Genomic DNA, 26583 nt, shown 5'->3' on the forward strand with positions numbered 1-26583 from the left:
TGTTCGTACGGTGGTGTGGCGTTGTTAAATCGTCGTCGAGAGGTGGTTGTACGGCTTCAGGCTGCTTTCTTCACGAGTTGACAACACAACCAAAAACACCATCTTTTCTCCGGAGTTGGACGAGATGTATCGCGCGAAGCGTAGCATTCTCTTCGTGTCCATGTTGTATTTGTTCGATGGCCTGGTGTTTCATAATGATCTCCGGAGGGAATCAGCTCGGCTGTCCGCAATGTACGCTTTCCCTCTCATCGCAGCAACACCACCACACAACACTTTACAATTTGCAAAAGCCAATGCGCCGTATCGTCCTGAAGCGCTTGTATTCATTATACCCATACCACGTTCATGCCATGGCGTGGCGTAGAGATCTCTCAATCCAGTGCAAAAGACTTACCAAGGCGTGCAAGCTCGAACGGACGACCTCAAGCTTTCTGTGCTTAGCAAAGACCAAAAAATTGAGGTGATCGTAACGATCCAAGACTGATGTCTGTTCACTGTTAGCCACCATCTGACCAAATGTCTAGTAAGGACAACAACGAAGCGCCTCCGGTTCACCGGACACCCACGCCTGCCGAAGCCCCGTTCGACAAGAGCACATACCTTGCAGAATCATATGTTACTTGCATTTCATCCATCCGAGCATTAGCCGGCGTAAGCGGAGCATGGCCCGGAGACCTCGTCGCGCTGAGGTCGGCTTGGGCTTGAGGTGTGGGCTGGCTTCCACATGCACTCACACCACACTCACCACTCACCTCACAACACACTCACCACTCACCACACACCACACACCACACACACTCAGCCACCATGCACCAACAACAGCAGACCATCACGAAGGCAGTCGTCGCATATCTCCAAACGAGAAGAACCGGGCAGGAACCGCGGAAAGGGGTAAGCACCACCACAGCCACCAGCGGCGCGGAGAACTGCGCGGCAGCTGTACTTCCCTCCCCTGCCGCCGAAGCAGATCACTGGAACGGCTCTCCGGTAGAAAGAGGCGTTTGCCGCCAGTTCAGCGCAAGAGAGCCGGACAGTGCAAGACGTATTGTACTCGAGAAAAGAGCACCAGAATGGGTATCAGGGCGGTCATGAATGTCTACTGACACGACAGCAGCAGTTGCACATGACCGCTCAGCAGCAAGCTGTTCAGAAGCATGTCGTGAAGCCACGATATGCACGCCCGCGTAGAGACTGATTGGCGCTTGCTGCTTGCACATCGTCGATCATAGCCGCCCACAACCCGTAAGTACAGGATGCTTGCTCCGATCTGCCTAAGCAAACACCATAGAGCCTGAGACAGACAATCAACGGCATGAGCTGAAGAGTTGAAAGCCCGCTGACATCGTGCGCAGGAGCTTGGTAAGACACCGTCCCATGTGTCCAGTTCTCCGGACTAACAGACCAGATCGATGGATATCAAAGGCTGTAGCACCGTAAGCAGCTCTCCTGCCTAGGAGACTTTCCTTCAGCGGGTGTATTCGTCGATGCTTCCGGGATAACCCTAAGAGTAGTCCTTCGGAGAGTAGTTCTCCAGCCAGGTCCTGCGGTCAGTCCAGAGTAAGTGCATACCATGGCGACGAGATGTCTCAAGCACGTGTACGGTAGGTCGAGGGTACGAAAGATCTCATCTCTTCTCATTGCTTGTACGCCTTTGTTTTGCTGGTGGTGCAAGATACTCTTGAAGACTCAAGCATGCATTACCGCCACCGTACATCCTCTCTCGGGTGTTAGTGGAGAAGAGGGTGTCCCGCACCCTCCGCCGATGAGTGTGGTCATCCAAGTTGTGGAATCTCGAGGCGATGTCCAAGCTTTCATGGCTCTCGGCAAGGTGCACGTGGGTGGAAGATTGCTGGAGCCATTGACTGCCTCTGAGGGTGCTGTTTTCGTGGTTCTGGCTTGATCGAGACGACAATGGCATCTTGGTCGACTTCTGAGTTCAGACGGGCCTAGTGAGGAGGATCGTGTCCGATGCTCGATCGACCCGTCATGGCTGCCTCGCTGGGCACATGCCGTTGTTTGGAGCGGTCGGGGTCGTTGCTGTCGAGGTGTTGTTGACCTCGGTGAGCTGGTGAGCTGATACAGCGTGTGCGCAGACGGAAATTGCTGGTGGGCGACTGCCTGCGGATGACACGCAATCTTTACTCGCGACTGTGCTGCTGAGGTGCTTTGTAGGATGTTGCTGGCCATGCTGATGTTCTGGTAGAAGTTGCGGGTCGAGTAGCTTCCTCGTCGCATTGGTGGCGCCATGACCGGCTGCAGCGCGACCAGAAGCACCCATGGAGGCGCTTTGGGAGCAAGGAGCGGTCCCGCCGTTTTCCACGCGCGTTCACATGTTATGTGAAGCAGTGAAGCAGTGTCTGCTGGTGTTGCTGAGCTTTAGTGAAGCTCGCTGGCGCACGTGGGGCTTGCGGAAGTGAAGGCTTCTGCCCGAAGCGTGGTGCTGTCGCCGCCTCGAATGCGCCTGCTGCTCCTCTACGGCGAGCAGGGCCTTCCTGATGCTTTGTAGATTGTTCTTCCTTGCTGCTACGGCAATCTCAGCATGCTCATCACCTCCTCTTGTGGTCCTAGGCCGTGGTGATGGAGGGGGGGCTAGTGAACAGCTTGCGCTGCCCTTGGACGCCTCGGTCGACTCGAAATGGCGATCTGGGCCTACTCGAGGCTTCGTCGAGGATCTTTGGAAGTTTGTCTCGACAAGAAACACTATCGTGATGTCTTTTGTCGTCTGTCGATGGTGTGGTGGTGCCTCGAAGCAGGAGTTGCGGCATGGTTGGGGCTGACGGCGGAGCGGCGGATGGGCGGAGGTACCTCCCCACCAAGAACGACAACGAGCTCGACGGGCTGCGCCGTCCTCTAGAAGGGATGTTCTCCTCGCTGCAGACTGTCTACAGCAGCACGACGAGATAGAACAACAGCTGAGAGAAGAGGTGAGGTGGGAGGGATCTACATCGAGCCTTCCCAAAACGATCACATGCCATCCCGACTCCAGACTCCAGCCCAAGGACTACTCGAGGCTATCAACACCATTCTCGAGTCCAGCAATACGCTGTAGAGCATACCACACGCGTTGCGCTCGCATCAGACAAGGCCTCGCCTCGGAGAAGCCTTTCCAGACAGGTAGGTTGATTAGCAGACATTCGATACAAAGATTGTACAACACGGCCTTCTCCTGAACAAAGACCTCGAGCATTGTGAGCTTATCCATCTCATTGCACTCTCTGCACTTTCCCCTTTCTGGAGAGTCCTGTTGCCGCTAGTAGACAAGTCCGGTCACCTGCCCGTCAAAAACCTCTCCAACCTCTTCTCGGAACTACGAAGCATGCACACCCAGCCCTCTGACACCACTACACCCAGTCTGCCTACAGGAGAACCCTACACTCGAGAGTCCGTCCTCTCAGCATCTCCAACATGGCAACATCCGAAAACAAGCAACGACAGCTCCGCGGAGACCTCTACTTCGCGTTCACCCCAGAGATGGTAGAAGGCCGCCGCCGCTGCACCCTCGCTTGTCAAGCCTTCAACAACTACAGCGGCGTAAGCAGGCGTGAGCGCGTTCGTCTATGGCGCGAAATCGTCGGGGACACCACGCCCTTGCCATCTCCCAAGGCGACCGAGATCGAAGACGAAGCCCTCTTCTCCAACGAACCATGGGTAGAACCACCCATCCGCATCGACTATGGCACCAATCTCGTTCTCGGAGAAGGAGTTTTCATCAATTTCAACGCTACGATTCTGGATACCTGCAAAGTCACGATTGGAGCCCGGACGCTGCTGGCTTCGGGTGTGAGCTTGTTTTCTGGCACTCATCCACTCGATCCTGATGTTCGAAAGGGCACGGCGGGACCGGAACTGGGCAAGGAGATCACTATCGAAGAGGACTGCTGGCTGGGTGGCAATGTGACAGTCTTGCCGGGCATCACGATTGGGAAGGGGAGTACTGTGGGGGCGGCGAGTGTGGTTACGAAGGATGTTGCGCCTTACACGGTTGTGGCGGGCAATCCGGCGAGGTTCATCAGGGACGTGCCGAGAGGAACTAAGGAGGAGTTTACGAGTGGTGCGGTGGAAGCTCTAGCGAGGGACGAGGGCAACGCTTGGGACTACGACCCGGATGAGCAGCATGAGCCGGCGGACGTCTGACCGGGCGCCTTCCCCAGGAAAGGGATAAGCCTTTGAGAGTGCGAGCACCGCTACGGTGGGGTGAGAGTTGTCGCGATGGTGGAGAAGGGGTCATGTATTGAGCAAGAAACGCCTCCTCCGTGCTTGGAGAAGCTGTTGAGACGCTCAAGCAGTACACTAAGGGCTTGAGAGTTGTTACGATGCTCGAGAACTGGGTGTGGAACTAGGATCTTCCACACACACAATCTCCCTTCTCCTAGACACTGACAAGTCGTTGAGCAGTGGGAGGGAAGGCTCAGCGCTATTGCGATACTCGAGAACGGGTCATGGATTGAAAGTCACAGTATTCACGAAGCACAGTATTAACCAGTGCACCGCTCATCCGGCTCAATAAACTCCAACCCCAACCCCTCAAACACCCTCCTCTCCGCCTCAAGCATCGTCTTCGCCCTGCCCTCCCCAATCTTACCACGATAATCCTGCCACCCCTCCACATCGACCACCTCCCCATTGACCCGACTCCTCACACCACTCGAATCAAACTTCCACCCCTTCACATTCTTCGCATACCGTCTCAAATCCCGCTGAAATGTCGTCCCTCCACTCCAACCCGCCACCGCACATCCGACAGTCCGCCAAGGCGCGATGATGATATCGACCCGACGATGAATATTCGGGTTCTTCGCCTTCGGGTTCGCAGCCAGATCAGCTTCTTTATTCGGCCACGCAGGGTCTTGCCAGACGACGAGCGCTTTGTCTAAAGTGTCGAAGCCATGCCCACCATGCAGCGCTGAGGCCCGAAAAGGCAGAGTCTGCTGTCCACGATTGGTGGAGTTGAGAGACAGCAGCAGTGTGTGCGTGATCCACCCGCTCTCTTCCAGCGCCGACACAATGTCCGTGACCAAATTCATCGTCTGGTTCTCATCAGGGTGCGAGACCACGATATCCACGTCCCCGCTCGCCTCTTTCCCACGCCGATACCCACCCACGATGAGACTCTGGATGCCTTCGTTCCGCACAGCAACAGAGTGCTTCCGCACCACCCTCCCGATCTCCTCCACCTCCGCCCTCGGAATCAGGTCCAAAAACTCATCATAGAACTTAACCCCAATCTGCTGGACTCTTGTCAACGTACCCCAGCCAAACTCAACAATGTCGTCCAAATCCCTCCAACCACGATCATAGTAGAACTCCCTCGCCGTCGTCGCCCCAACACCCCAGATCTCGTAGAACAACTTTAGTATCTGTAGTTCTTCATTCGCCTCCAACTCCTCCACCGCCTTCACCTTCCCCGTATTCGTCCACTCAACGAACAAATTCGCAATCTTCGCTTCACAGCCCGGCAGCCTCACAATCTCCCTCGGACTCGTCAATTTATACGGGTACGCGGCGAGCGAGGCGATGGAAGTGCTATACGCCCTTACCCCAATCTCATCATTCGTCAACTCCCGCGCCGTCCGGATCTTCTTCAGCAAAGAGACGAACGCCTCGTTCGGCGAGCGCAACGGAGTAGGGCGTTGGCAGGCGTACTTAACGCCCTGCTTGACCCACTCCGGGGGCTCGGGGAGATCGGAGGAGTTGCCGCTTTCGGCTTCGGAGGTGGTGGCGTGGAGGAGTTGGGGATGTTTGGAGTGGTGGCCGGCTTCCCAGCTGCCGCCTACGCCGAGCGGTTTGTTTGACGACTGGCTGAACTTTCGTTTGGAGAAACGGTCGGTGGTGCGGGAGTGTTGGGTGCTTGAGGGGGTGGGGGCGTCTTCTTTGGCGCGGTCGAGGATGGCTTTGGAGGGGGTGGATTGGGTTGAGGGGGGTTTGCTGGTGGAGGAGCCTGATTGAGGTGTGGCTGGAGCAGCAACGGGGCGTGGCACGCGACGGCCTAGGTAGCTGAGGTAGTCTTCCAGAGGTGCTGGTACGCCGCGTTTCTTGGACTCAGCGAACCAGTCTATGTGGACGACCCGGATCAAGTCCTCTTCTTTGAGTGGCGTGGGAGATGGTGTCCTGACTTTGGCGGCCGATGATTCTTTGGCAGTCGGTACTTTTCGTTGTCCTGGCGCCGGGGATGCTGCTTCTTCGCCTTCCGAAGCCGTAGACTCATCATCGATCACAATCACTTCATCCTTTGGATCCTCAAGTTTGACCTTCTTGGTCGGACGAGGTGATTCCAATGAATCCAAATCTTTCATGTTTTCTGACTTCTTCAGCTGCTCAGTAGGAACTTCCTCCGTCCACACACCTCCATTCTCACGCAAGTCGAAGTGAATCCGCTTCTTCTTCGTCACCTTTGACAGCACGATCCTTGCCTCGTGAATATCGTATGTCAACGGCGCATTCGCCTCAGCAAGCCCTTCTTCCAACTCGTGAAGGTCATCCAAATGCTTCTCGAACTGCGATGCTGAGACGAATACGGGTGGCAAGCTGCTCAAGTCCAGCTGCTGTTTCGAAGCAGTGTCGTCCGGCGACTCGGTAGAAACATCGTTATCCATTAAGTCCAATCGTGAAGTATGTCCAGTGACCAGAAGTATGCTTTCCAGGTTCGTATCAGTTGCGATCCAAGATGCTGTCCAAATGATCCTATAGTCGTCAAGTGTCCTCGTCAGGTCGCATCCGCTTCACTGTGTTTCTGCTAAATAGTCGCATGCTCGTTCTCATGGTCAAGAGTACTCTTGCGAAGCTGGTTCTAGCCGTATTCATCGGCCAGCTGAAGAAGAACGAAAGATGCAGTCGCACATGTCTTTGTCCTCTCCCATCGTCAACCGCGCAACGTCATTGGCGCGCATTCACTTCCCAGACCCACCTTCCCAATCCATCCCAGCCCTCCACGTGCTCTCCTGCAAACTTTCCAACCACACCTTACTTCTATCCACACCTCACTCCATCCATCCATGCCATCCCCATAACCTCCGCTCTTGTCCGCCCCGATGGTGCAACAAGAGCGGCCATACGAGCCTCCGCTCTCCCATCGCCTGGCTTCAAACACCACGATTGGCTTCATCGGATTTTTATGTCGCTCATTCCTATATGGGCTTAGCTCGACTGAGACGCATGGGCTGGAGAGGTTTCTGAAGATTGTGGATGAGAGGAAGGATGAGAGGGGACGGGAGAGAGGGTTGGTTACTGTTTCTAATCATACGAGTGTGTGAGTTGCTCCGAATATCTTGGTGGTGGCGACGAAACCATATGCTAAAGATCAACAGGCTTGATGACCCAATGATTTGGGGCGTAATGCCATTTCGGTATCACTGGGACTCAAACAATATGCGCTGGTCGCTTGGGAGCTATGATATCTGCTTCAAAAATGGGTACGAGGTTGTCTCAATTCATTTCAGATCAGTGTTGATGCATGGTTTACAGACAATACGGGATGCTTTCTAAATTCTTCACGTACGGCAACACCCTGCCAACCCAACGATCTGCGCACTCCAAATACGGGGGCCTTTTCCAACCGACGATGACGGAGTGCATACGACTGCTCAGCGACCCTCGTGGTGGCCAATCCTCATCTCCTCAGTCGCAAGCCCAGCGCACCCCTTCAATGTCTTTACCACCTTCGGACCCCTTCTCCGCCTCGACCCTCACCTACTCCACCAACGGCCTCGACTCCTTCCCAGCACCCGCCGCCTACCCGAGTCGACGCCACAGCTGGCTGCACATCTTCCCGGAAGGCATGATCCACCAGCATCCGTGCAAAACAATGCGCTACTTCAAATGGGGCGTCGCGCGCCTCATCCTCGAAGCCGAACCTTGTCCAGACGTGCTTCCAATGTGGATCGATGGACCGCAAGAAGTCATGAGCGAGAAGCGAACGTTCCCACGTCCTTTACCGCGGCCCGGGAAACATGTGGAGGTAACGTTTGGCGAGCTGGTCGATCGCGAAGGCGTGCTGGAGCCGTTGCGGAGAAGATGGCAGACGCTGAAGGAGAGGGCGAGGCGGAAACCGGGCAGGGAGGGTTGGGAAATGATGGAGGTTGACGAGAGGTTGGGAGTGGTCGATGACGACTTTTTGCGGTACGGTCCCGAGGCTGAAAAGTTACGGATCGAGGTGACACTTGCGGTGCGCAACGAAGTACTCAAGGTGCGGCGTCAGCGCGGCCTGCCGGACGAGGATCCAAAGCGCGGTCTCGCTGAGACGTTTAAGCGGGAGGGTCCGAAGCGGGAGGGCGAGATGGCCGATCGCAGTGTGGTGAAGGACATGTAATCTGTAATCCAGGCCTATTGAGTTGCGTGTTGCTCATTCGAGGGCTGCTCTCAGAGAACATATGTACTTGCTGCCGCAGAGATGTCAGTGAACAAGCTCATGCCCTCCCTCAAATAGAAACGGATGGAACGCAAGTTGATTATGCAACACTGCAGCCCGCGCGGGGGCAAGGCCATCAATCTTGGGCATATAATTGATACGAGCTAGTCATGGGACAGAAGCCAAGCTCGCCGTCCTTAAGAGTAGCCCGCTCTTACATTGCAAGGCAGAAAGTAGAGAAGGGAACTGGAATGGGAACGCACGCACCTTTAGCCCTGCTGACTTCGACTCCATGTTTGCGGCTCCGGAGCGAGCAAATTCAAGACGTAATCGTGCTTCGCATGGCGTGAGGCTCTCAGCTCTCCCCTCTCGCTTTGGCAGCCTTTCTCGCAAGATAACGCGCCTTCGCGTCTCCAACATCCTTCTCGGTCTTCGCACTCTTCGCAGTCTTTTCCAGCTTCTGGCGCTCCTCTTCCTCCTCCTCGCGAGCTCGCTTCGCCTGTGCGTCAAGCTGCTCCTCCATCATTCTACTCTGCCGTTCGCGCATGGCTTGCTTGCCTCCATCGGCACGATTCTGGAACGCAGACTGCGCTGGTCGAGCAGACGTGCGCAGATGATCCGCGCCTTTGTCATCCTTTGCTTTCCCACTAGATCCAACGTTGAGACCAGCAGAAAGCAAGGCCCGCTTATCAGTGATCTGCCCTTCCTCGTTGAGATGCACGTTGACGCCCCTCTTCCGCGCCTCCTCCGCAACTTCCGCTCCGCTCTTCTCCATGCTGTCTTCGCTACGCTTCACCCCACCTTCCTGCAAGTCTTTCTCCATCTTCGCGGCCGCTTCCAGAGCCTGCTGATGTTGCTTCTCCTGCTGCTCCATCATGCCCTTATAGAACCCACTCATTCCGCCCCCACCCTTCCTTCTCCTTTCTTCCTCCTCGGCCTTCTTCCTCTCCTCTTCCTCCTCTATCCGCCTCGCCTCCGCTTGTTGCTCCTTGTACGCCCCTGTGACGAACTTTTCCTTGTCCTTGAACTCATCACCTTCTGCCTCGCGTTCTTTCTGCAGCAGTTTCTCTCGTGCAACGAGCTGGTCCTGCTTCCGACGTGCCGCAGAATCGAGCAGGTTGTTGATGTACTTCGGCTTCCGATCGATGGCGTCCTGCTTGGCCGCGGCCTTCTGGGCTTCGCTCACGCTGGTTTTAGCGTCATGGAAGGAGTCGTAGTCGAAGATGGTGGGGTCCAGAGAAGCCGCGGCTTGCACTTTCGCCTTTGAAGCTTTGGCGGAGGACAGATCTTGCCGGTCTATCTCTTCTTCCTCCTTTGGTTTTCTGCGTGGCGATGGAGCTCCAGGTAACGATGCTCCCGGTTTCCGTGCTGGTGCCGCCCGTCCATTGCTGCCGAACGTGCTAATCTCTTCTACTGCCGCTCCGCCCGTTTGAGGCTCTTCCTCCTCGCCATCGTCTTCGTCGTCCAGTATAGTCTTACGAACCGGAGGTGGCCCTCCTTTCTTCAGATTCAGCCCATACTTGAGCGACATGGTCAGCGCATGGACCGTGAAGTGAGATGTAATGTCGAAGTCATATTGACAAGCTCCTCAGCAGGAAGGTGCGGCGGCTCCCGTACGCTACGCGCATCGGGATGCTATCTGCTGCCTGCGCTCGCAAACATTCGACCTCACGTCGACTCTCCTCATCGTTCATTTCACCCGGATAGGCCAGACGATGGATCCCATTAGTGCATTTGCAAAGATTGAAGGCGCTTCTCCACTCTCCACTAGGCATTTCGTCGGAGATGACATTGGCCACCCAGCGTCTTCAGCCGCCAGGCTGCCAAATTCCCGATTAATGGTACCTGAAATGCAAATCTGAGCATGCGCTCAGGACCGGCGATTCTACTGGCTCATCATGCGAATGCGATGGCGGGCTGTGTTCAGCTCATGAGATACAGTTCGACAACTACTTCTGGGTACACGAAGCCGCCACGACCAACGCATCTGAAGTCACTGCATGCCTGTGTATACATCTGGGGTGGATGTATTGATCAGCAATCGAGTAGCGCAACAAGCTCCATTTGTGTTGGGCGAGCTCGAGACCAAGGCAACAATAATCTTCCGAAATAGCAAACGTGGCGCCGGACGACCTGACCCTCGATCTCACAATGCCTTATTGACCGGACCTTCGGTCTCGGTCCACTACGCACGCAAGGGCCCAAGGCCTACTGTAGCACTCTTGCAACGCGCTCGTCCGCAACCACAGTACTACACGGTTCTCGTAGGCTTCCTCTTTTCGTCTTCTGCCATTGGTCTTTCTTCACTTGTTCAGCGGTCTAGTAAGTGTTACCTCCTGCTCTCAATTCCTCTTACAATGTCTTTATGTTGTGCAAGTGACTCTCTTAATGTTATTTTACTTGTGCGATCCTTTTGGGAGAAGCAGAATGGGTTATCAAAGGGATGAAGATCACAGACTCCTGTCGAGGACACGCTCATGTAGCATCAACAGCGAGGAGATCGATCTCGACACTCTCGAAGATACCGTCGCTTGTACTTCCACACGTCTCTCGCGCTCCTGCTGGCTTTTCGAGTCACTGCAACACCACTGGCGACACTTTCGGAAACGAACCGACTTGCATCCATTATCAAACCGCAGACGAAAGCCAAGGTCATTGCTTGGTCGCCTTCTCCGCTGTTGCTCATTTGTACCATACTTCACGCTATGTCTGATACTCCTGTTTGGGACATTCTTTCCGTCTTACACGAATCCTCCGCAACGGTACCTTGATGTCCGAGACAGAGTGCAAGAGCACCATCAGACAGCCAACATCCGCAAGGAGAAGATCTTCATCGCGGCGTCTCTGTACGACAAAGAGGGAGCACTCTTGTCAGGCCATTGGGGACAGTCAGTCCATCGTCTCATTAATATTCTGGGACACGAGAACGTTTTCCTGAGCATCTACGAAGATAATCCGGATCAAGAAAGCAGAAGGGCGTTATATGATTTCGAAGCGTCACTACCATGCGACTCCTCCATTAAGCACGAGGATTATGATGGATCTGACCTCCAACACATCATCCTGCCGGATGGCACGCGACGATTGAGAAGAATTGCATTCCTTGCCGAAGTGCGAAATCGTGCGCTTCGGCCGCTGGAAGATGCGCAGTCGAAAGCATTCAACACGACGTGGGACAAGCTGCTATACCTCAACGACGTTGCATTCGATCCCATCGATGCAGCGAATCTCCTCTTTAGCACCAACGTTGACGAGTCGACGGGCAAAACAAATTACCGCGCCGCATGTGCCATGGACTTCATCAATCCATTCAAGTTCTACGACACGCTAGCAGCGCGAGACATCGAAGGCTATTCAATGGGCGTGCCTTTCTATCCATGGTTCTCGAATGCCGGGAAAGCGGCGTCAAGACATGATGTGCTGGATCAGAAGGATGCTGTACAGGTGAAGAGCTGCTGGGGTGGAATGGTCGCTTTCGAGGGCAAGTGGTTCCAGCCCTGGGTGCATCAGCCGGCTTCTTCAGCGGAAGATCCATCGCAACCTCCTGCAGACGTTGAATATGAGCCACATAGAGGTGATTTGCTCAAGAGCAGAAGCACTGAAGGACATGAAGAGCAAGGAATCGATGCTCTGGCTCGCAACGTCCAACTGATGACCACAACGAACACCACCCCAGCGTCACCTCTACGCTTCCGCTCCGAAACAGACTCATACTGGGATGCCTCAGAATGCTGCCTCATCCACGCCGATCTGGCCTCGCTCGTCTCAGCAGGTTCCTCTTCCTCCTCTGTATCCGACCAAGAGCCAGCCATCTTCATGAATCCGTACATTCGCGTTGCATATTCACCCTCAGTCCTACGCTGGCTGCCCTTCACCTCCCGCTTCGAGCGCCTCTACACCTGGCCCCACCGCCTCATCAACATCATCGCACGCCGGCCAAGCTATAACCCACGGCAGTTCCAGAAAGAAGGCGACGAAGTGGTGGATCGAGTCTGGCGCTGGGATGAAGACTCAATGGAAGCGGTTCGGAACGGAACAATTGCAGACGTGGAAGGGGGCATGCAAGGCCGCTATGTCAGTGTGCGGAGGAAAGCGACAGCGGGGATGTTCTGTGGTGGTAGGAGAGCTAGATATGCGTTGGATGCGAAGAAGGGGGATAGGGAGGGGCATTGGGGTGCTTTTGATGCTCCGGTTGACGTGGGTTGATAGTTACTTTGAAGAATTCGAAATTGATCGCTCTAACGACTTTTGCAGCCCTGGTGTTCTGCAATATATGTATTAGCTCATAATGGTTGGTGGGGTCCGTGCTGGATGAGTTTCGACACCTCCGCGAAGATTTGACCTCTCTTGTGCATCTCATCGCCATCACGTTTGACAAGGGACCCTTCTTACCTTCACACACACGGATATCTTCGAGGGCTCAGGCGGTTGCGCTGCAGTGATACATTGGTACAGCGCTGTAAATACCTCGAACCTTGGTGGAAGCTACGTCAAGAGTAGCATGGCCAACCCACTTCCTCGTCTCTCGAGGACAGCACATGGCAGGGTCTTGAGGAACATCCACAGTCTCCAGCAACGGCCCGAGAAGGCTTTCCAAGCTTCTTCGAAAGACAAAGACGTTGTAGCCACGGCATACTGGCTGTCAACGCCATTACGCGTCTGCTTCGGAGCTGAGAGGGTACCCCTCCATCGACAGGATTTATTGTGGAGGTTCACCCCTCCATGCACGCACGGCACGCCATCTCGTCCCTGATAAACCGAGCTACTGCACCATGGATCAAGATCAACCAAGTCTAGACATTGCACTTGGAGGGGCAGCTACGTCAAAGGCGCTTCCAAGGTCTTGGGCGACACGAGATCTTGGTGGAGAGCTGTAGGTAGCTTCCAAGGTCGGTCCAGACTCGCCAGGTATTTATTAGTTGGAAGTGTTCCCTTCGTTCTTACTTTCATTCACTTGCTTAGCTACAAAACTACTCAAACGACTTACAATCAATCAGAAAAGAGCTATCTACCATCATGTCTGAAGTACGTACACCGAGGCCTCCTAGTACATACAACAACAGCTGACAAGCTCTCAGCATCATCGTGGAGGACACCAAGGTGGTCGCCGAGACAGCGACGACGACAAGAAGGGAGGCAGGCAGCATGGCAGGGGCGACAACGACGGCCCAGGTGGCAGACGCCGCAACAGCAACTCTGACGATGATGGACCTGGCGGCAGGCGTGGAGGACAAGGCAGAGACGATAGCCCCGGACGCCGAGGTGGTCGTAAGTCTGAATACCTGCACAGAAGGACTTCCGAGTTCTTTGCTGATCCGTTGGAACAGACGATGGAGGACAAGGCGGACACCGTGGGGGGCGGGACAACGATAATGACGGCCCAGGGCATCGTGGTGGGCGCGACAATGGTACGTCGAGAAGAGACCCTCACACCTGACCAGAGCCTTTCCAGCTTTTCACCCTATCAGGCGAGGTATTCACACGCTGACCTCTCTCTTCTCCAGATGGTCCCGGCCGCGGAGGAGACGGTCAAGGCCGTCAAGGCGGCGGAGGCCAAATGAGCCCAGAGCTCAGAGCAGCCGTTGAGAATGCGAAGAATGATCGTGTCGAGCTCCGAAACGCAGCACCAGAGTTCAAAGCCCAGTGTGCCGAGGCATGCAAGAACTCTGAGGCGGAGGTCATCAGACTTGGAGGCAACCCAGGGATGATTGGTGGTGATGACGATGGTCCAGGAGGGCGTGGAGGGCATCAGGGAGGTGGACGAGGAGGGCATGAAGGAGGCGGACGAGGAGGGCATGAAGGAGGCGGCAGGGGACGGGGTGGGCACGGAAGGGGCGGGCGCGACGACTAGGAGGTTCGTCAGCGTCGCCCATCCAGTGCTTCTGATACGGCAGCCGGCAGATGGAGTGATGTTTGGACCACTTGTCAGTTTGACGGAAGTCACAAAAGCCTCCGGGGTCCGGATTTGATTCTTCATGTCACATAACTTATGTCGCTCGTTGCAACAGAGCTCGATGTGCTCTCATTCGTGTCCGTGGCGATGACCAATCTATCTGTTCTTGTCACCACCGCGCTGCATCAGCGGACTCTGCATCAGTCTATCCCAATCATGCACCATCTCCGTGTTCGACTTCGAGATCGCCACCTCTTCTCCCGCCCGCTTAATCATCTCTGCCTCGTGTTGAAGGACAGCCTCCTTCCCCCTGCCACCAGCACTCAAGATCTTGGTAAGCTCGACAGCATCAGCGATACCATGGTTCATTCCCTGGCCGCGATGGAAACTCATGGCATGAGCAGCATCACCCACCAACGCAACTCTACCTCCCCAAGCCTCGCTGGGTATCGGTGCGGGTTGCCAGATCGAGAGACGATTGTTGGGGACTCTCGTGCCAGGTGGTATCTTCTCCCAGGCGCTCCGCCACGGCTCAGCAAAGTACTTGCTCGCATCAGCTTTCAGATTTTCGAGATTGAGCTCTGACAAACCCGCGGTCTCAGGTCCCAGCTTGAATGTCCATTGCAGCTGGAACACCCATCCTTCTGGTTTCTCCGGGTCAGGTACATCCTGTATGCTAAACCACAGCCAGTGGCCACGAGGATGCATCGCGATTCCCAGAATCGGGGAGAGGTGTTCGCGGAGCAAGCGGGCAATGGAGGCGTCTCCGTAGCAGACGTGCATGTTAGCTCCAGCGTAGCCTGCTGTAACAGCTTTGCCTTTATCTGTGTCGAAGAAAGCGGCGTTGCGTACTGCTGAGTTGGCGCCATCTGCTCCTACGACGAGGGTTCCGCTTGTCTGGGAGTCGTCGGAGAAGTGTACTGTAATCTTGCCGTCGTCCTCGCTGGTGGTCATTGAGCGGAATCGTTTACCATACTGGACCTCAATGCCTTCTGCGCACAGTCTGCGCAACCTCCGTCGAGACACGCGAAGCATCTTGACCAGAGGGATAGACTTCATCAGCTCGCCAGTCTCGGCATTGTAGATTGGCATCGTGTTGCCTGTCTCGGGGAAGACGTAGTGTGGATCTACTGAAGCATCGGACTGCAAGCGTTCCAGGAGATGATTAGGAAGCAAGTCTGCGAGCATGGGGAGAGCCCATTGAATAGACATGCCCCATTCTCGCGCTCTGTGGAACTTGGCTGAGTCTTCAGATTCAAAGATGGAGAATGGAATCTCATGCTTCTTGAGGCCTTGGGCTAGTAGAAGGCCGCTGATGCCTTTGCGTTCCATCAGCACCGCTTGTATACCTGTGGGAACAACCATGATGCAGTAGTTCAGAGGCCACAGCGATGAGACGGAAGGAAATGTTGCACCACTTACCTGCGCCTATGATAAGAACATGAATGTCTGCCCTTTGATCGCCGGCCTCCATGGCGTGGGAGAGTGTGCTATTCAAGATGAGTCCTGTCTCACTGGACGTATGTGCTTATTTGGGCGGTCGAGATGTTTGTTCTTTTCCATAGGTACCTCGACAGGAGAGGTTGTTGTTCATCAAGCGCCAGCTCCTGCAGCTTGCCTGCAAAGAGCTCGCCATTTCGTGTCAGTGGCGCCCTGTCGGTCTCGTCGACTATATCTTAAGCACGAACGTATTGCTCAGTGGATGATGGAGCGTAGAAGTGCAAAGATGGTGAAGATGCGGATGCCGTTTCCGCTGCCTGCTGTACAGGAAAGCAACCTAGGTTCTTCTCCACCGGCGTCATCAAACTCTTGCCCACGACACATCATCAAAGGTTGTGTCAGACCGCAGAGTCTATCACACATACCACACCACCTTGACTAACCTTGAGGACGAAGACTGCTTGATCAGTATGGCAGCTGGCCTGGGTGCTCCGCCATCTATACCTTGCACCTTGGCAAGGAGGTACAGCATGTTGGCAACATGGTCACGCCACCTTCTTGCTCTTGGCTACGGATAGCAGATGCCGCCTTGGGATGTTCGAAACTTCCAATACCGGCCTGAGACGGCCTTCACGAGTTCACGGCATCAAACCGGAAGCCAGCCAACATGCGTCTACTCCACTTCAAAGAAGGGGAGATACCGGTGCTGACGGAGTTCAACGTGGAGGCGGCGACTCCTCCCTACGCAATCCTGAGCCATTGCTGGAGGGCGGACGGCGAGGAGGTAACCTCCAAAGACCTTCAAGATGGAAGCGCCAGCAAGCGGCCGGGCTTCGACAAGCTACGCTTCTGTAACGAAAGAGCGGCTGCTCATCACCTCATGTACTTTTGGCAGGATACGTGCTGCATCGACAAATCGAGCAGTGCCGAGCTACAAGAGGCTATCAACTCGATGTTCAGATTTTACCAGAGGGCCAGTCGATGCTACGTCTATTTGCCGGATGTGTCTGTCGATGAGGGAGACTTGGGAAAGCAGCCATCCGAGACATCGTGGCACCCGTCTTTCAAGTCAAGCAGGTGGTTTACCAGAGGCTGGACGCTCGAGGAACTTCTCGCGCCCCTAACGGTGGAATTCTATTCAAAGGAAGGACACCGGCTTGGTGACAAACAGTCTCTGGAGGCGCTGATCACGGAAGCCACCGGCATACCCTGTGGTGCTCTCCATGGCGAGTCATTGAGCAAGTACAGCATCGGTGAACGCTTCACTTGGGCCCGAGATCGTAATACTACGCGACAGGAGGACTGGGCCTACTGCCTCCTTGGGATCTTTGGTATCGTTATCCCGATGTTGTATGGTGAAGGCAAAGAGAGAGCTATCATTCGACTAAAGCGCGAAATCAGCGAGACTTTCAAAGTGCAGCTCGAGCGGAATGGGAAGACAGAGGGATCGAACCATGTGCCTTCCATGGAACCCACAAACGAGTACTCTGCTTTCTGTGACTGGCTCGCCGACTTGCGTCCCGGACGTGAGCAGTCGGTAGCTGCTTTCACGTCCCAAACTGCGGAACTCCAACCCGGTCAAAGCTCTGCTGATGTGGTGGAAGGCGCTACTAAACAGCAGGTTCAGACCGACGACAGCATGGACTCATGGCTCCGCTCGTTCCAATCGAAGCCAGCAACAGCGCCGAAACAAGCAGAGGCAGAGGGGCTATCCAACATCAAGGCCCTCACTCGGGCAAAAGGTGCGGTGGGAAGTACACCGAAGCAGTCGATGACTGATCCGATGGTTGTGCAGTCGTTCGTGGCTGGCCAACAGCGGGAAGTTCTTCCTCAAAACAAACCTTATCCTGAGGATGTGGAACATCTCGTCAAACAGGGGCTCAATGGCGACCGAGTCCATCTCATCATCAAAGGCAGTGGTCCGTCAGGACCCAAAATGACCGAGAAAACTTTCTTGCCCTCTGATTCGATTGATACGTTGCACTCGTATTTACAGCACCAAGGTAGACCGAATGAAACGAAGCTGCTGTTGCGTGCTTACTGATGTTGTCCAGGATTCAATCCAAGTTATGGGTTCGAGGTACAAGCAGATTCAGGACGATGCATCATAGAACGAGCAGTTCCGAAGACAAGCGCTATCGCCGTCGAAGTAACCAACGGCCCGAGTTGCTACGACCTCCGACAGGGCTACCGAATCGACTCACATGAACGACTGATCGACTTCTACAATGCCAGGTTCTCCGGGAAACCACAAGTCAACGTAGTGGCGGCTCCAGACTCTATCTGTGTTAAGGACCACAATGCACATGAGAGTGAGGTCTACATAGACTTCAAGAGAACAGTACGGCTGCCAGAAGACGACCAGATATACGACGAGCCACCGACGTTTGCAAGCTTTCCTCTTTTCGTTGCTCGTCATTTTGCTTCTGCGCTTCCGGAGAACATGCGCAAAAAGGATGGGCTATTCTTTCCTATGCTGCAAAGGGAGGCTTTGATGATAGGGTTCAGATCACCATATCCTGACGCGAACCAGTTCGCTATCAGGGTCTACACTGGGGCCACTAACGTACTCACTGGACTGCCTGCGATTGAGACCAAACATTATACAGACACCAATCTGCAGAATCATATTGTGGCTCCGCAACAGAAGCTTCTTGGGGGATACAAGGCGTCCAATGGGTCATTGAAACAATTTGTTGCGATGCCAATGGGTGCCAAGTACAGTGTTGAGTACCAGCTGACAGGAGAAGAGTACGTCGGAGGCATTCAACTCGAGATCGCACCTCGACTCCGAGATACGTTTCACTTCGGAACAACACCGCTCGAGGTCAACAATAGCAAGGCCAGTAATAGGGAACGATGCCACCCCTTCAGCATGCCGGTGCAGCTCGGCCTCCAACCCGGACAACGGCTCTATTTGGAAGACCACAGTCCTTACGTTCTCTACAATCATCCACAGCTCACAGGACAGCTGCAAGAGAACGTCGTCAGCTCAAAAGATTACTCAAACAGCACCAAGTATCGGGCGAGATTCATACACGAACTGTTCGGTGGACCGGCTTCCTCCCGCCTTGACATGTCTTCCTCCTTGGTCATCACAGCCTTGAGCACCATTCACCTGAAGCTTGCACGCATCTCCGACGGTATCCAAATGCTGTCCTGCCATTGCGATCCACGAGCGCGAGTCAAAGACCTCCGAAAATTCATGAGAGCGCGCTTCAAGGAGATGATGCCAGATCAACCGTGGCTAAGAAAAAGAAACGCCGAAATAACATTCAGGATCCATGAACAGACGATCAAACCAAGTGAAGACTGGGTACTAAGCGATCTCGACTTGGTGGATGGCCAAACTGTCGGGTTTCGTGCAGAACCCAAACTACTCAGACTGGGATCGGCCAGGGGCGGCTTCAGTGGTCGCTCCACCAGACGGGAATCTGTAATCGCGCCGGGCTGGGACATGGGTGTTGCCCTGGGCGGTGAATTCAAGCAGAGCGTTTTCGAAGACCAATCCACACACATCTGGAATTGGAAGGCTGCGAGACTTGTGAACATACAGATCCTGAACTCTATCGCTTTCCAGGCCGTCACGGGTCTTCGACCGCCGCTTTCGCCGCTATTTTTTGGCGATCTTCAATTGAAGACGGTTGCTAGGGTGCCGGAACCGGCGACTGTCACAACGAAAGCTATGGAGCGACTGCAATCGGTGAAAGCGATCAATGAGCTTGATTGGGAGCGAGGTGCAGCAGTTGGCGTGCATGTGGATGGAGAGACCGTTGTGCTTTGTGTTTGTTGCGAGATCCGTATTTGCGACAATTTGTAAGTCCTCGATGCCGTGGTTGATACCGATTATCTTGCCGCAGACGAACACCGACTGACGTCGCACAGAATTGAAGACTGCGGCCATATGTTCTGCAAAACCTGCGTTTCGTACTACATGACAGAGAACTCCACCGTCCGCTGTGGCTACTGCCGGGCCGTCACCTCTCGTGTCATCCAAATCAGCACCCCGGGCGACGCACCGCACCAGCCTAAAAGAACTACCACGTTGACGGCAGAATACCGGGCATCCGCCACATTCTCTTCAGATGCCATAGAAAACAGCAGTGAGACTTCACTCGCATACCGTGCCTTGGACGACACAATCACCACCAAGACGATCGACAAGGCGATCACACACCAACCCGAGATCAACAACAGAGCTAGCAAGTCCGCGCTGTTGCAACTTCTTCTCGGCCAGGCTCTACCCGACCCTGGCCTTCTTCAGTCTCTCGCCATCGGGCGGCTCATTCAGGTCGCTCTACAGGCGCGCAATCGTGACGCTTGGCGCTTGCTCGCGCCGTTGTTCCAGGTTGTAAACCATCCTGCTCTGGCGCAGGCCATTGACGTCCAGCTTGATGTCCCCAGCGCTGTTGAAGATTTGGGGTCGTTGGCAATTGCCACCCCAAACAATGCAGTGGTTCTGTTCGGCCTGGAGAAGACCAAGGTGCTCGCGTCACTGGGCATTATAAGCATCGATAAAGGTGCCGCAGGCGTCTGTGAAGCAGCAAAATCGAGTTCCGTTGGCGAGCTGCAGCTCCTGCTATCACTCGGTGTCGACACCACCGTCCTTGGACTAGCTCTATACCGAGCAAAGACAGCAGAAGTGGCGGAGACGCTGTGCCAAGCTGGTGCGCCGGTGGCCGCAAGAGGAGTCGATGGCAACACGACCATCATCGAAGCTTGTCTGTGCGAGCGGAAGGAAGTGCTGGAAGTGCTGTTGAGACAGCCAGGGGTGCGGGAGATTTTAGACGTGCGGAATGCTTTTGGCAAGGCGGCGGTGCATTATGCGGGTGAGAGGGAGGATATGCTAGAGATGCTGCGGCAGGCGGGTGCGAATATGAAGTTGGCTGTTGGGCCGCGGGAGAGGGTTGCGTGGAAGTGAGTGTGTGTTCATTCGGAAGCTATATGCTTGCAGGACTACTCTACGGGGCAAAGGCATCGACATCACTCCACCGGCCCAAACGGCCCAAGCTTGCCCCAGTCAATTCTCACGCTCTCCAACATAACTTCCGCATTGCTCAGGCCAAACACATCAGTTCCAGCCAACCTCTTCTCCCACCTCTTCGCAACATCATCCGCAACGTACTCTGTTATAGCGTCCAGATACGCCCTCGTAGTCGCCCAACCATTGCCAGGATTCGCCTCCATAACTGGCGGGATGATCGATCCAAAAGCCGACAACGGGCCCTACATCTTTGCGCTGAGCTCGATAGCGTTGACAGTGGTGTTGTACAGATCGCGCACATACTCCTGCGAGATACGCACATCGTCGCGAGTGCCGACACGGTTGAGGTGGCCTCCGACGTAAGTCGTGAAGTCGTATGCGAGAATTTGTTCGTGGGCAAGGACATGGCCGGGTACATTCTGGACTTCTCCAAGGCGGTCGAAGGGCAGCCAGCCTGGGTAAACGATGTTGACGAGCATGAGGATGCGGTGGTGCGGGGAGTAGATGTGTGGTTTCGCGGTGGTGGCTATAAACCATATGCGTGACTTGAGCGTCTGTCACCGAGCTGATGGCGTGCAGAATGTTCGAGCCGATTGTTGGGGCAGCATCAACAACTATCACGCTGTTGCAATCGGCGACATAGAAGAGTCCTTGGTACAAGCCATCAGTCACCATGTAGGCTCCATCACCCAAGTCCTGAAGGCGGTAGCCGAGAGTTGCGTTGACGGGAGGCCCAGCGGCTTCAGGAGGAATCGGAAGGTACGTAGGAACTGCCGCTGCTGTATGAGCGGAAGCCGAGGGCAGTGAGCAGAAAACAAAGAAAGAGATGAGAGCAGAGAGGTTCATTGTGGATGGGAAAAACACCTTCTTGCTTGTGTCTCAGAGGCAGGAGATCTTGAAAAGAACATGACCTTCAAGGAGGGCATGGCACCGCTTTAAGCCATCACCATATTCGCTTCTCGCACCATCGGTCCTACCGTACCAGCGCAGCCTCGCCATAGACCTCTTCTTCGCGCCGCTGTTCCTGCGTCCGAAGGCCGAGGACGTGTTGACCCTGCAAAGACGGATACCAATGAAGTAAGGATATAGCTAACTAAAGCAGTAAAACCGCCACATCCATGTCTCGAGCTGAGAGATCAGAACCCTGCTAACTCAGCAGACGGCTCGCTTACTAGGCAAGAGTACGGGATGGACGGATAGAACCAGGGCGATAGGAGTGGTGGACGGCGGGGTGTGCATATGGTACAAGGTTCCAAGCTGATTTTCTGCAGATGTTGCTTTGGGGGCCAGAACAAGGAGTTGAGGCCGAGGCACCGAATACGGTTGACTGGTGAGAGGTCGCAATATGATGGCGGGTATACTGTCCGCGATCGTGAGGGGTTGCTAGATTGAAGAGATGGAAGGTTGACGAATGAATGTGAGATAGAGTGAAGCTGAAGAGGTGAAGTCAGAAACGCACGGGCCGCCACTACTCATTGAACATCAATCAAGATGAAATACAGCGGGCGAAGCTTTCTCTTATCTCAGATAGTCTGTGACCATCTATCATGTTCTCAGCGAGCCATCGATGCCCCCATACCGGCATCAAAATCCATAGAGTCTCCAATATCAGCGCAACAGAGGGGGTATCATAACCGACCAACCCAAGCCAACCCACCCCATAAACGCCCGTTCAAGCATACGACAACATCAACACCTACCCTCTCACCACTGCTTCTTAGCCCCATACGGCCCATCAACAACCTTCTTCCTTCTAGCACTCTCCTCATCCAGCGTCGCAAAAGCCAACCTCGGCGCGTCCTTTCCCGAACCATGCGAAACTCCAAAACCCTCCGGTGGCGCGTATTCCCCAGCAGGAGCCTGTCGCGAAGACGACGCTTCCTACGCGCCGACCGCGGCCGGTGTTCCGTTGGAGTTGGTGTTCGCGACGTTGGCTTTGCGGTTAGCAGCTGGTGCCATCATGGAGCGGGCGCCGGGGACGACGGAGCCGCGGCGCGCATGGACGATGCCGTTGTCGTCGACGCTGGGGCCTGTGTTGGTGGTTGCGGAAGCTGGGGCGGCGGAGGACGATGATGGACCAGCGGTGGGGTTGGTAGTAGCAGCGGCCGATGAGCCACCGAAGAAGCCTCCACCACCGCCTCCTGAGCCAAAAGTCCCGCCACCACCAGCTCCCCGATTGGCGAAGGCACTCTGCAACATCCCGCGAATGCGATTGTGCTGATACCGCGCCCTCAACGGCGCCATCGGTCGCTGATACAACGGCGCTCCACCCCATGCCCTCGCAATGCCCGCCATCACCCCATCCCTCTCTTCGTCACTATCCACAGGTCCGGCACCAGCTGACCCTTCATCCTCCGGGTCCGGCGCACTGGCATCAAACGCCGCTTTCTGCAGCTTCGCCTGGTTCTTGCGCTGGTAGTCCGCTAGTAACTTGTCATAAGGCGCACTACGGCCTGGGACCGAGCGCTTGGCGCCCATGCTGTGGGATTTGCACGTAAGAGACCGCGCACATTGACCGCCTTGAGGTAGATCTACGCCGCATTGCTTCTCGACGTCGACTGGAGCTTTGGGTTTAGGCTTGCTTGCGCCGGCCTTGCCAGTCTCATTCGTAGAACCAGACTTCTTCGACTTCTTCTTCGCAGGTGCTTCGGGAGTGTTGTCGTCTGCGGCGGGATCGGCAGCCTTACGCTTCTTCGCGCCACCACCCAGACCCGTCTTCGACGCCGTAGGTTTCGAGCCGTCTGCTATAGTGGATTCAGCATCTTCATCAGAGTCGGCGACGCCATTCGCAGCGTTCTTCTCCTTACGAGCGGCGGCGTCACGAGCGTCCTTGGCTTCCTTCTTCTTGCGCTGCTTCTCCTGCTTCTTATTCAGGCAGCTCTCCACGTGCTTGGGCATGGTGTGCTTGGTCACGGCGCGCTTGCAGTGCGTGCACTTTTGTATATCGGCCTTGTCGGCGAGCGGACGGTTGTTGGGGAAGGCTTTGGAAAGGGAGGAGGGGACTTTGTTCATGCTACCGGGAGCGGGAGAGGATCGAGTAGATGCATTTGTAGAGGTGGGACCTGGACAGTCACTTGTCAGCGACTGGTGCGTCGTGAATGGTTGAGTGTGTATGGTTACCCTCCGAGTCCCAGCTGCCTGGCTTCCTGACAGTGGGTAATCGCCTTTTTGCATCCTCCTCTAGTCTTGGGCTTCGCTCTTCCTTTACGTCGTCGAACAGGTTCTCTAGTGATATACTCGTCCGTCCGTTGCTGTCGCCGTTTGTAAGTCGACTGGGAGCGGGAGCTGGAAGATCCATGTTGTCAGTCGGTGTTGCGTAGGAATGGAGAGTGCCCTGCGGTTGCGGAATGAACGAGTGCTTACTCTTGCGACTGCTCCCGTTTGGCGCCATGTTAGGCAACTGTATCGCAGTTAATTGGGGATGCTCTCAGCCTCATCAAGGCAACGGCAGCGGCATGTGGTCTGCTTTGACTGCATAGGGCTGATGTTCTCGTGGGGGAGGTTGTTATCGAGCCTCGGACAAGAACTCCGCTGATCCAATGTCTTGGCTTTTTTTTCCTTAGAAGCATCAAGCACCAAGCACCACGCCAACATCACAGAGGCTTGTTCAACTAGGAGCATATGTTATGAAGACTTGAGATACACCGGCATGTACATTGCAACATTGGTACGGTTCCGCTGTGCGGCTACGCTTTTTCATGCAGGCATATCTATCCTTTCACACCATATCCGTATTCAGCGCTCAGTCATCGTCATCCCAGTTCGGATTAGGTCCAGGCGGCTTCGGTCCACCAGCCTGCCTGGCCACGATAATCTGATCCACGCTCAGTACCGTCCGCGCGGCATCCGTCGCCAGCTTGATCGCATACGCCTTTGTGATCATCAGGTCCAAGATACCGTCCTCCTCTGCGTCGAGCGTGCCTGTGCCGTCTGCGTTCTCGATATCGACGCCTAAGCACGGCACCTCCTCGTCGCTGTCCTCATCGTCTTCGGTGTCGTTGGACTTCTTCGCGGCGGAGCCGTTGGGTGCTGGCTTGGACGAGGGCGATGCGTGGGCGGTATAGAGCTTCGCGAGCACTTCTGTGGCATCGAGGCCAGCTGATTCGGCGAGAGTACGAGGAATGACTTCGAAAGCTTCAGCGTATTTTCGGATGGCATACTGCGCGATGCCGGATGTCTTGTCTGCCAGCCCAGCTATGCGCTCATGCAGCTGCATCTCCGTCGCGCCGGCCCCAGGTACCAGTCGCGGATCCCGAGTGATGGCTTTGAAGACGTTGACGCCGTCATCTACTGCCCGCTCGACGTCTTCGAGGTGATTCTGTGTGGCGCCTCTGAGCACCAGGGTAGCAGTGCGTGTTTGCTCGTTCTCCTGGCGGAAGACTGTAACTCGGTCGCCGCCAATTTCGAGTGTCTCCACAACGTCGACGCTGCCCATCTCGTCTGGCATGGGCGCACCAAGCCGGGCGAGGGGTGTAGCGCCCACAACTCGGCACAATCGCCGCAGCTCGAACTTCGAAAGTACCTTGATGACGAGGATGCCGGCGCGGTCGAGGTAGTGCCTCGCGAGTTCGCCAACGGTAGCTCCAGCAACAATCACCCGCAATCCAGAGTCGTACAACTCCTTGATCGTCTGCTCCATCTGCGACTCCTCCCCTTTGCTGAACTCATACAGTTCCTTGCTGTTCTTGAGCAACACCGTCCCCTTCGTCTCTGTCTGCGAGATATCGATTGGACAGCTGAACACTCCCACCTTGGCCTTCACAGCCTTCTTCACCGTCCCATCCGGCTCCCGTCCAAACACCATTCCCTTCACTACCCTGCTCTGCTCCAAGCTGCCGCCCATAATCTTCACCACCCGAATGTTGTCCACGTTGAAGTTTGCGGGGTTCTTCGGCAGCACCGCCAATACAGCCTCTGCAACCATATCCGCCAGGACGTCTTCACTCCCGCTCTGCTTCGCCGCAACCACCGTCCGGATCGCCTTCGCCAACTCCGCCTGATCCCTCAGGTTCTCGACCCTCTCCACTTCCAGCTCTTCCAGCGCCTTCGCCGCCGCTCGTCCAGCCCGCTCATATCCCTGCACAATCTCGCTCGTCTTCAGCCCCATCCGCAACAGCTCCTCCGCTTTCCGCAGCAGCTCGCCGGCGAAGACTATGACAAGGTTCGTCGCATCGCCCATCTCAGCTTCTTGCTGCTGACTCGCCATCACGAGCAGCTTGGCTGCCGGGTGTACGACTTCGAGTTCGCGGAGGATGGTGGCTGCGTCGTTTGTGAGGGTCATTTTCTGCAGGTGGTTGATGACGAGTTTGTTGCGGCCGTAGGGGCCGAGGGAGGTCTGAACGGTGCTGGCGATGGTGCGACAGGCGTCGATGTTGCGGAGGACGGCGCCATCCTCTGCGTCGTAGCTGGAGGTATTGTTAGCTATCCTGCTGGTGTTCGTTCTTCAACAGAATAACTTACTTCTGGTAGCCTGGCTTGAAGAGCCCGCTATTTGGCGCATTAGGTATTGAAAGCGACATCTCTGCGGTATGGTAGTGGTCGAGGTGTTGGTGTAATAGAAGTCAGTGCCCGCAGCCAGTTTCAACGCGTGAGGTCGAAATTTTAGGCGCGTTGCATCTGCTTCACAAGATCATCCAAATCCGGCTAGACCGAAGCTTAATTTATACCACACCTCCTCCCGCCTGGTCCAGACGACGAGAGGAAACGCCTCATGCACAGATCCCGGTACATTTTAGCCGCGAGCATCGGCGCGACGATATGGTAGGTGGCTGAGTATGCTCTCTTGATCTCTCACTTTCGTACGGCCATTCATCACCGTCCTCGTTCCCATCTCCCTTTGCGGTCATCCATGTCTACGGGTATTCCATTTCACGTGTTCTCCAGCAACACCACGACATGGCGCGGAACAAATGGCTTTTCAAT

General features: G+C 55.2%; 11 protein-coding genes across 11 annotated transcripts; 6 read left to right on the plus strand and 5 right to left on the minus strand.

The window, feature by feature from the left end:
- Positions 1-3405: 3405 nt before the first annotated feature.
- Positions 3406-4134, plus strand: LTR77_001741 (uncharacterized protein; the record flags this gene model as incomplete). Its single annotated transcript, XM_064799001.1, has 2 exons — positions 3406-3780; positions 3829-4134. 2 exons carry the CDS (start codon positions 3406-3408, stop codon positions 4132-4134), a joined length of 681 nt encoding a protein of 226 aa, XP_064663328.1.
- Positions 4135-4475: 341 nt separating this feature from the next.
- LTR77_001742 (uncharacterized protein) lies at positions 4476-6593 on the minus strand (the record flags this gene model as incomplete). Its single annotated transcript, XM_064799002.1, has 1 exon — positions 4476-6593. One exon carries the CDS (start codon positions 6591-6593, stop codon positions 4476-4478), a length of 2118 nt encoding a protein of 705 aa, XP_064663329.1.
- A 772-nt stretch (positions 6594-7365) lies between these two features.
- Positions 7366-8305, plus strand: TAZ1 (Lyso-phosphatidylcholine acyltransferase; the record flags this gene model as incomplete). The annotated part of the gene is made up of 2 exons (XM_064799003.1): positions 7366-7409; positions 7462-8305. The coding sequence occupies 2 exons, from the start codon at positions 7366-7368 to the stop codon at positions 8303-8305; spliced, it is 888 nt and encodes a 295-aa protein (XP_064663330.1).
- A 394-nt stretch (positions 8306-8699) lies between these two features.
- LTR77_001744 (uncharacterized protein) lies at positions 8700-9875 on the minus strand (the record flags this gene model as incomplete). Its single annotated transcript, XM_064799004.1, has 1 exon — positions 8700-9875. One exon carries the CDS (start codon positions 9873-9875, stop codon positions 8700-8702), a length of 1176 nt encoding a protein of 391 aa, XP_064663331.1.
- Positions 9876-11049: 1174 nt separating this feature from the next.
- Positions 11050-12550, plus strand: LTR77_001745 (uncharacterized protein; the record flags this gene model as incomplete). Its single annotated transcript, XM_064799005.1, has 2 exons — positions 11050-11106; positions 11165-12550. 2 exons carry the CDS (start codon positions 11050-11052, stop codon positions 12548-12550), a joined length of 1443 nt encoding a protein of 480 aa, XP_064663332.1.
- A 939-nt stretch (positions 12551-13489) lies between these two features.
- LTR77_001746 (uncharacterized protein) lies at positions 13490-13905 on the plus strand (the record flags this gene model as incomplete). The annotated part of the gene is made up of 3 exons (XM_064799006.1): positions 13490-13612; positions 13672-13752; positions 13849-13905. The coding sequence occupies 3 exons, from the start codon at positions 13490-13492 to the stop codon at positions 13903-13905; spliced, it is 261 nt and encodes an 86-aa protein (XP_064663333.1).
- A 488-nt stretch (positions 13906-14393) lies between these two features.
- LTR77_001747 (uncharacterized protein) lies at positions 14394-15711 on the minus strand (the record flags this gene model as incomplete). The annotated part of the gene is made up of 2 exons (XM_064799007.1): positions 14394-15586; positions 15660-15711. 2 exons carry the CDS (start codon positions 15709-15711, stop codon positions 14394-14396), a joined length of 1245 nt encoding a protein of 414 aa, XP_064663334.1.
- A 633-nt stretch (positions 15712-16344) lies between these two features.
- On the plus strand, positions 16345-19497 carry LTR77_001748 (uncharacterized protein; the record flags this gene model as incomplete). The annotated part of the gene is made up of 2 exons (XM_064799008.1): positions 16345-17680; positions 17732-19497. The coding sequence occupies 2 exons, from the start codon at positions 16345-16347 to the stop codon at positions 19495-19497; spliced, it is 3102 nt and encodes a 1033-aa protein (XP_064663335.1).
- A 114-nt stretch (positions 19498-19611) lies between these two features.
- Positions 19612-21206, plus strand: LTR77_001749 (uncharacterized protein; the record flags this gene model as incomplete). The annotated part of the gene is made up of 2 exons (XM_064799009.1): positions 19612-20594; positions 20618-21206. The coding sequence occupies 2 exons, from the start codon at positions 19612-19614 to the stop codon at positions 21204-21206; spliced, it is 1572 nt and encodes a 523-aa protein (XP_064663336.1).
- A 1336-nt stretch (positions 21207-22542) lies between these two features.
- sgf73 (SAGA complex subunit Sgf73) lies at positions 22543-24052 on the minus strand (the record flags this gene model as incomplete). Its single annotated transcript, XM_064799010.1, has 2 exons — positions 22543-23723; positions 23782-24052. 2 exons carry the CDS (start codon positions 24050-24052, stop codon positions 22543-22545), a joined length of 1452 nt encoding a protein of 483 aa, XP_064663337.1.
- A 351-nt stretch (positions 24053-24403) lies between these two features.
- On the minus strand, positions 24404-26180 carry CCT8 (T-complex protein 1 subunit theta; the record flags this gene model as incomplete). Its single annotated transcript, XM_064799011.1, has 2 exons — positions 24404-26066; positions 26122-26180. The coding sequence occupies 2 exons, from the start codon at positions 26178-26180 to the stop codon at positions 24404-24406; spliced, it is 1722 nt and encodes a 573-aa protein (XP_064663338.1).
- Positions 26181-26583: the final 403 nt, after the last annotated feature.

Source organism: Saxophila tyrrhenica (assembly GCF_035928015.1).
Source record: "Saxophila tyrrhenica strain CCFEE 5935 chromosome Unknown scaffold_2, whole genome shotgun sequence".
NCBI lineage: Eukaryota > Fungi > Ascomycota > Dothideomycetes > Mycosphaerellales > Extremaceae > Saxophila > Saxophila tyrrhenica.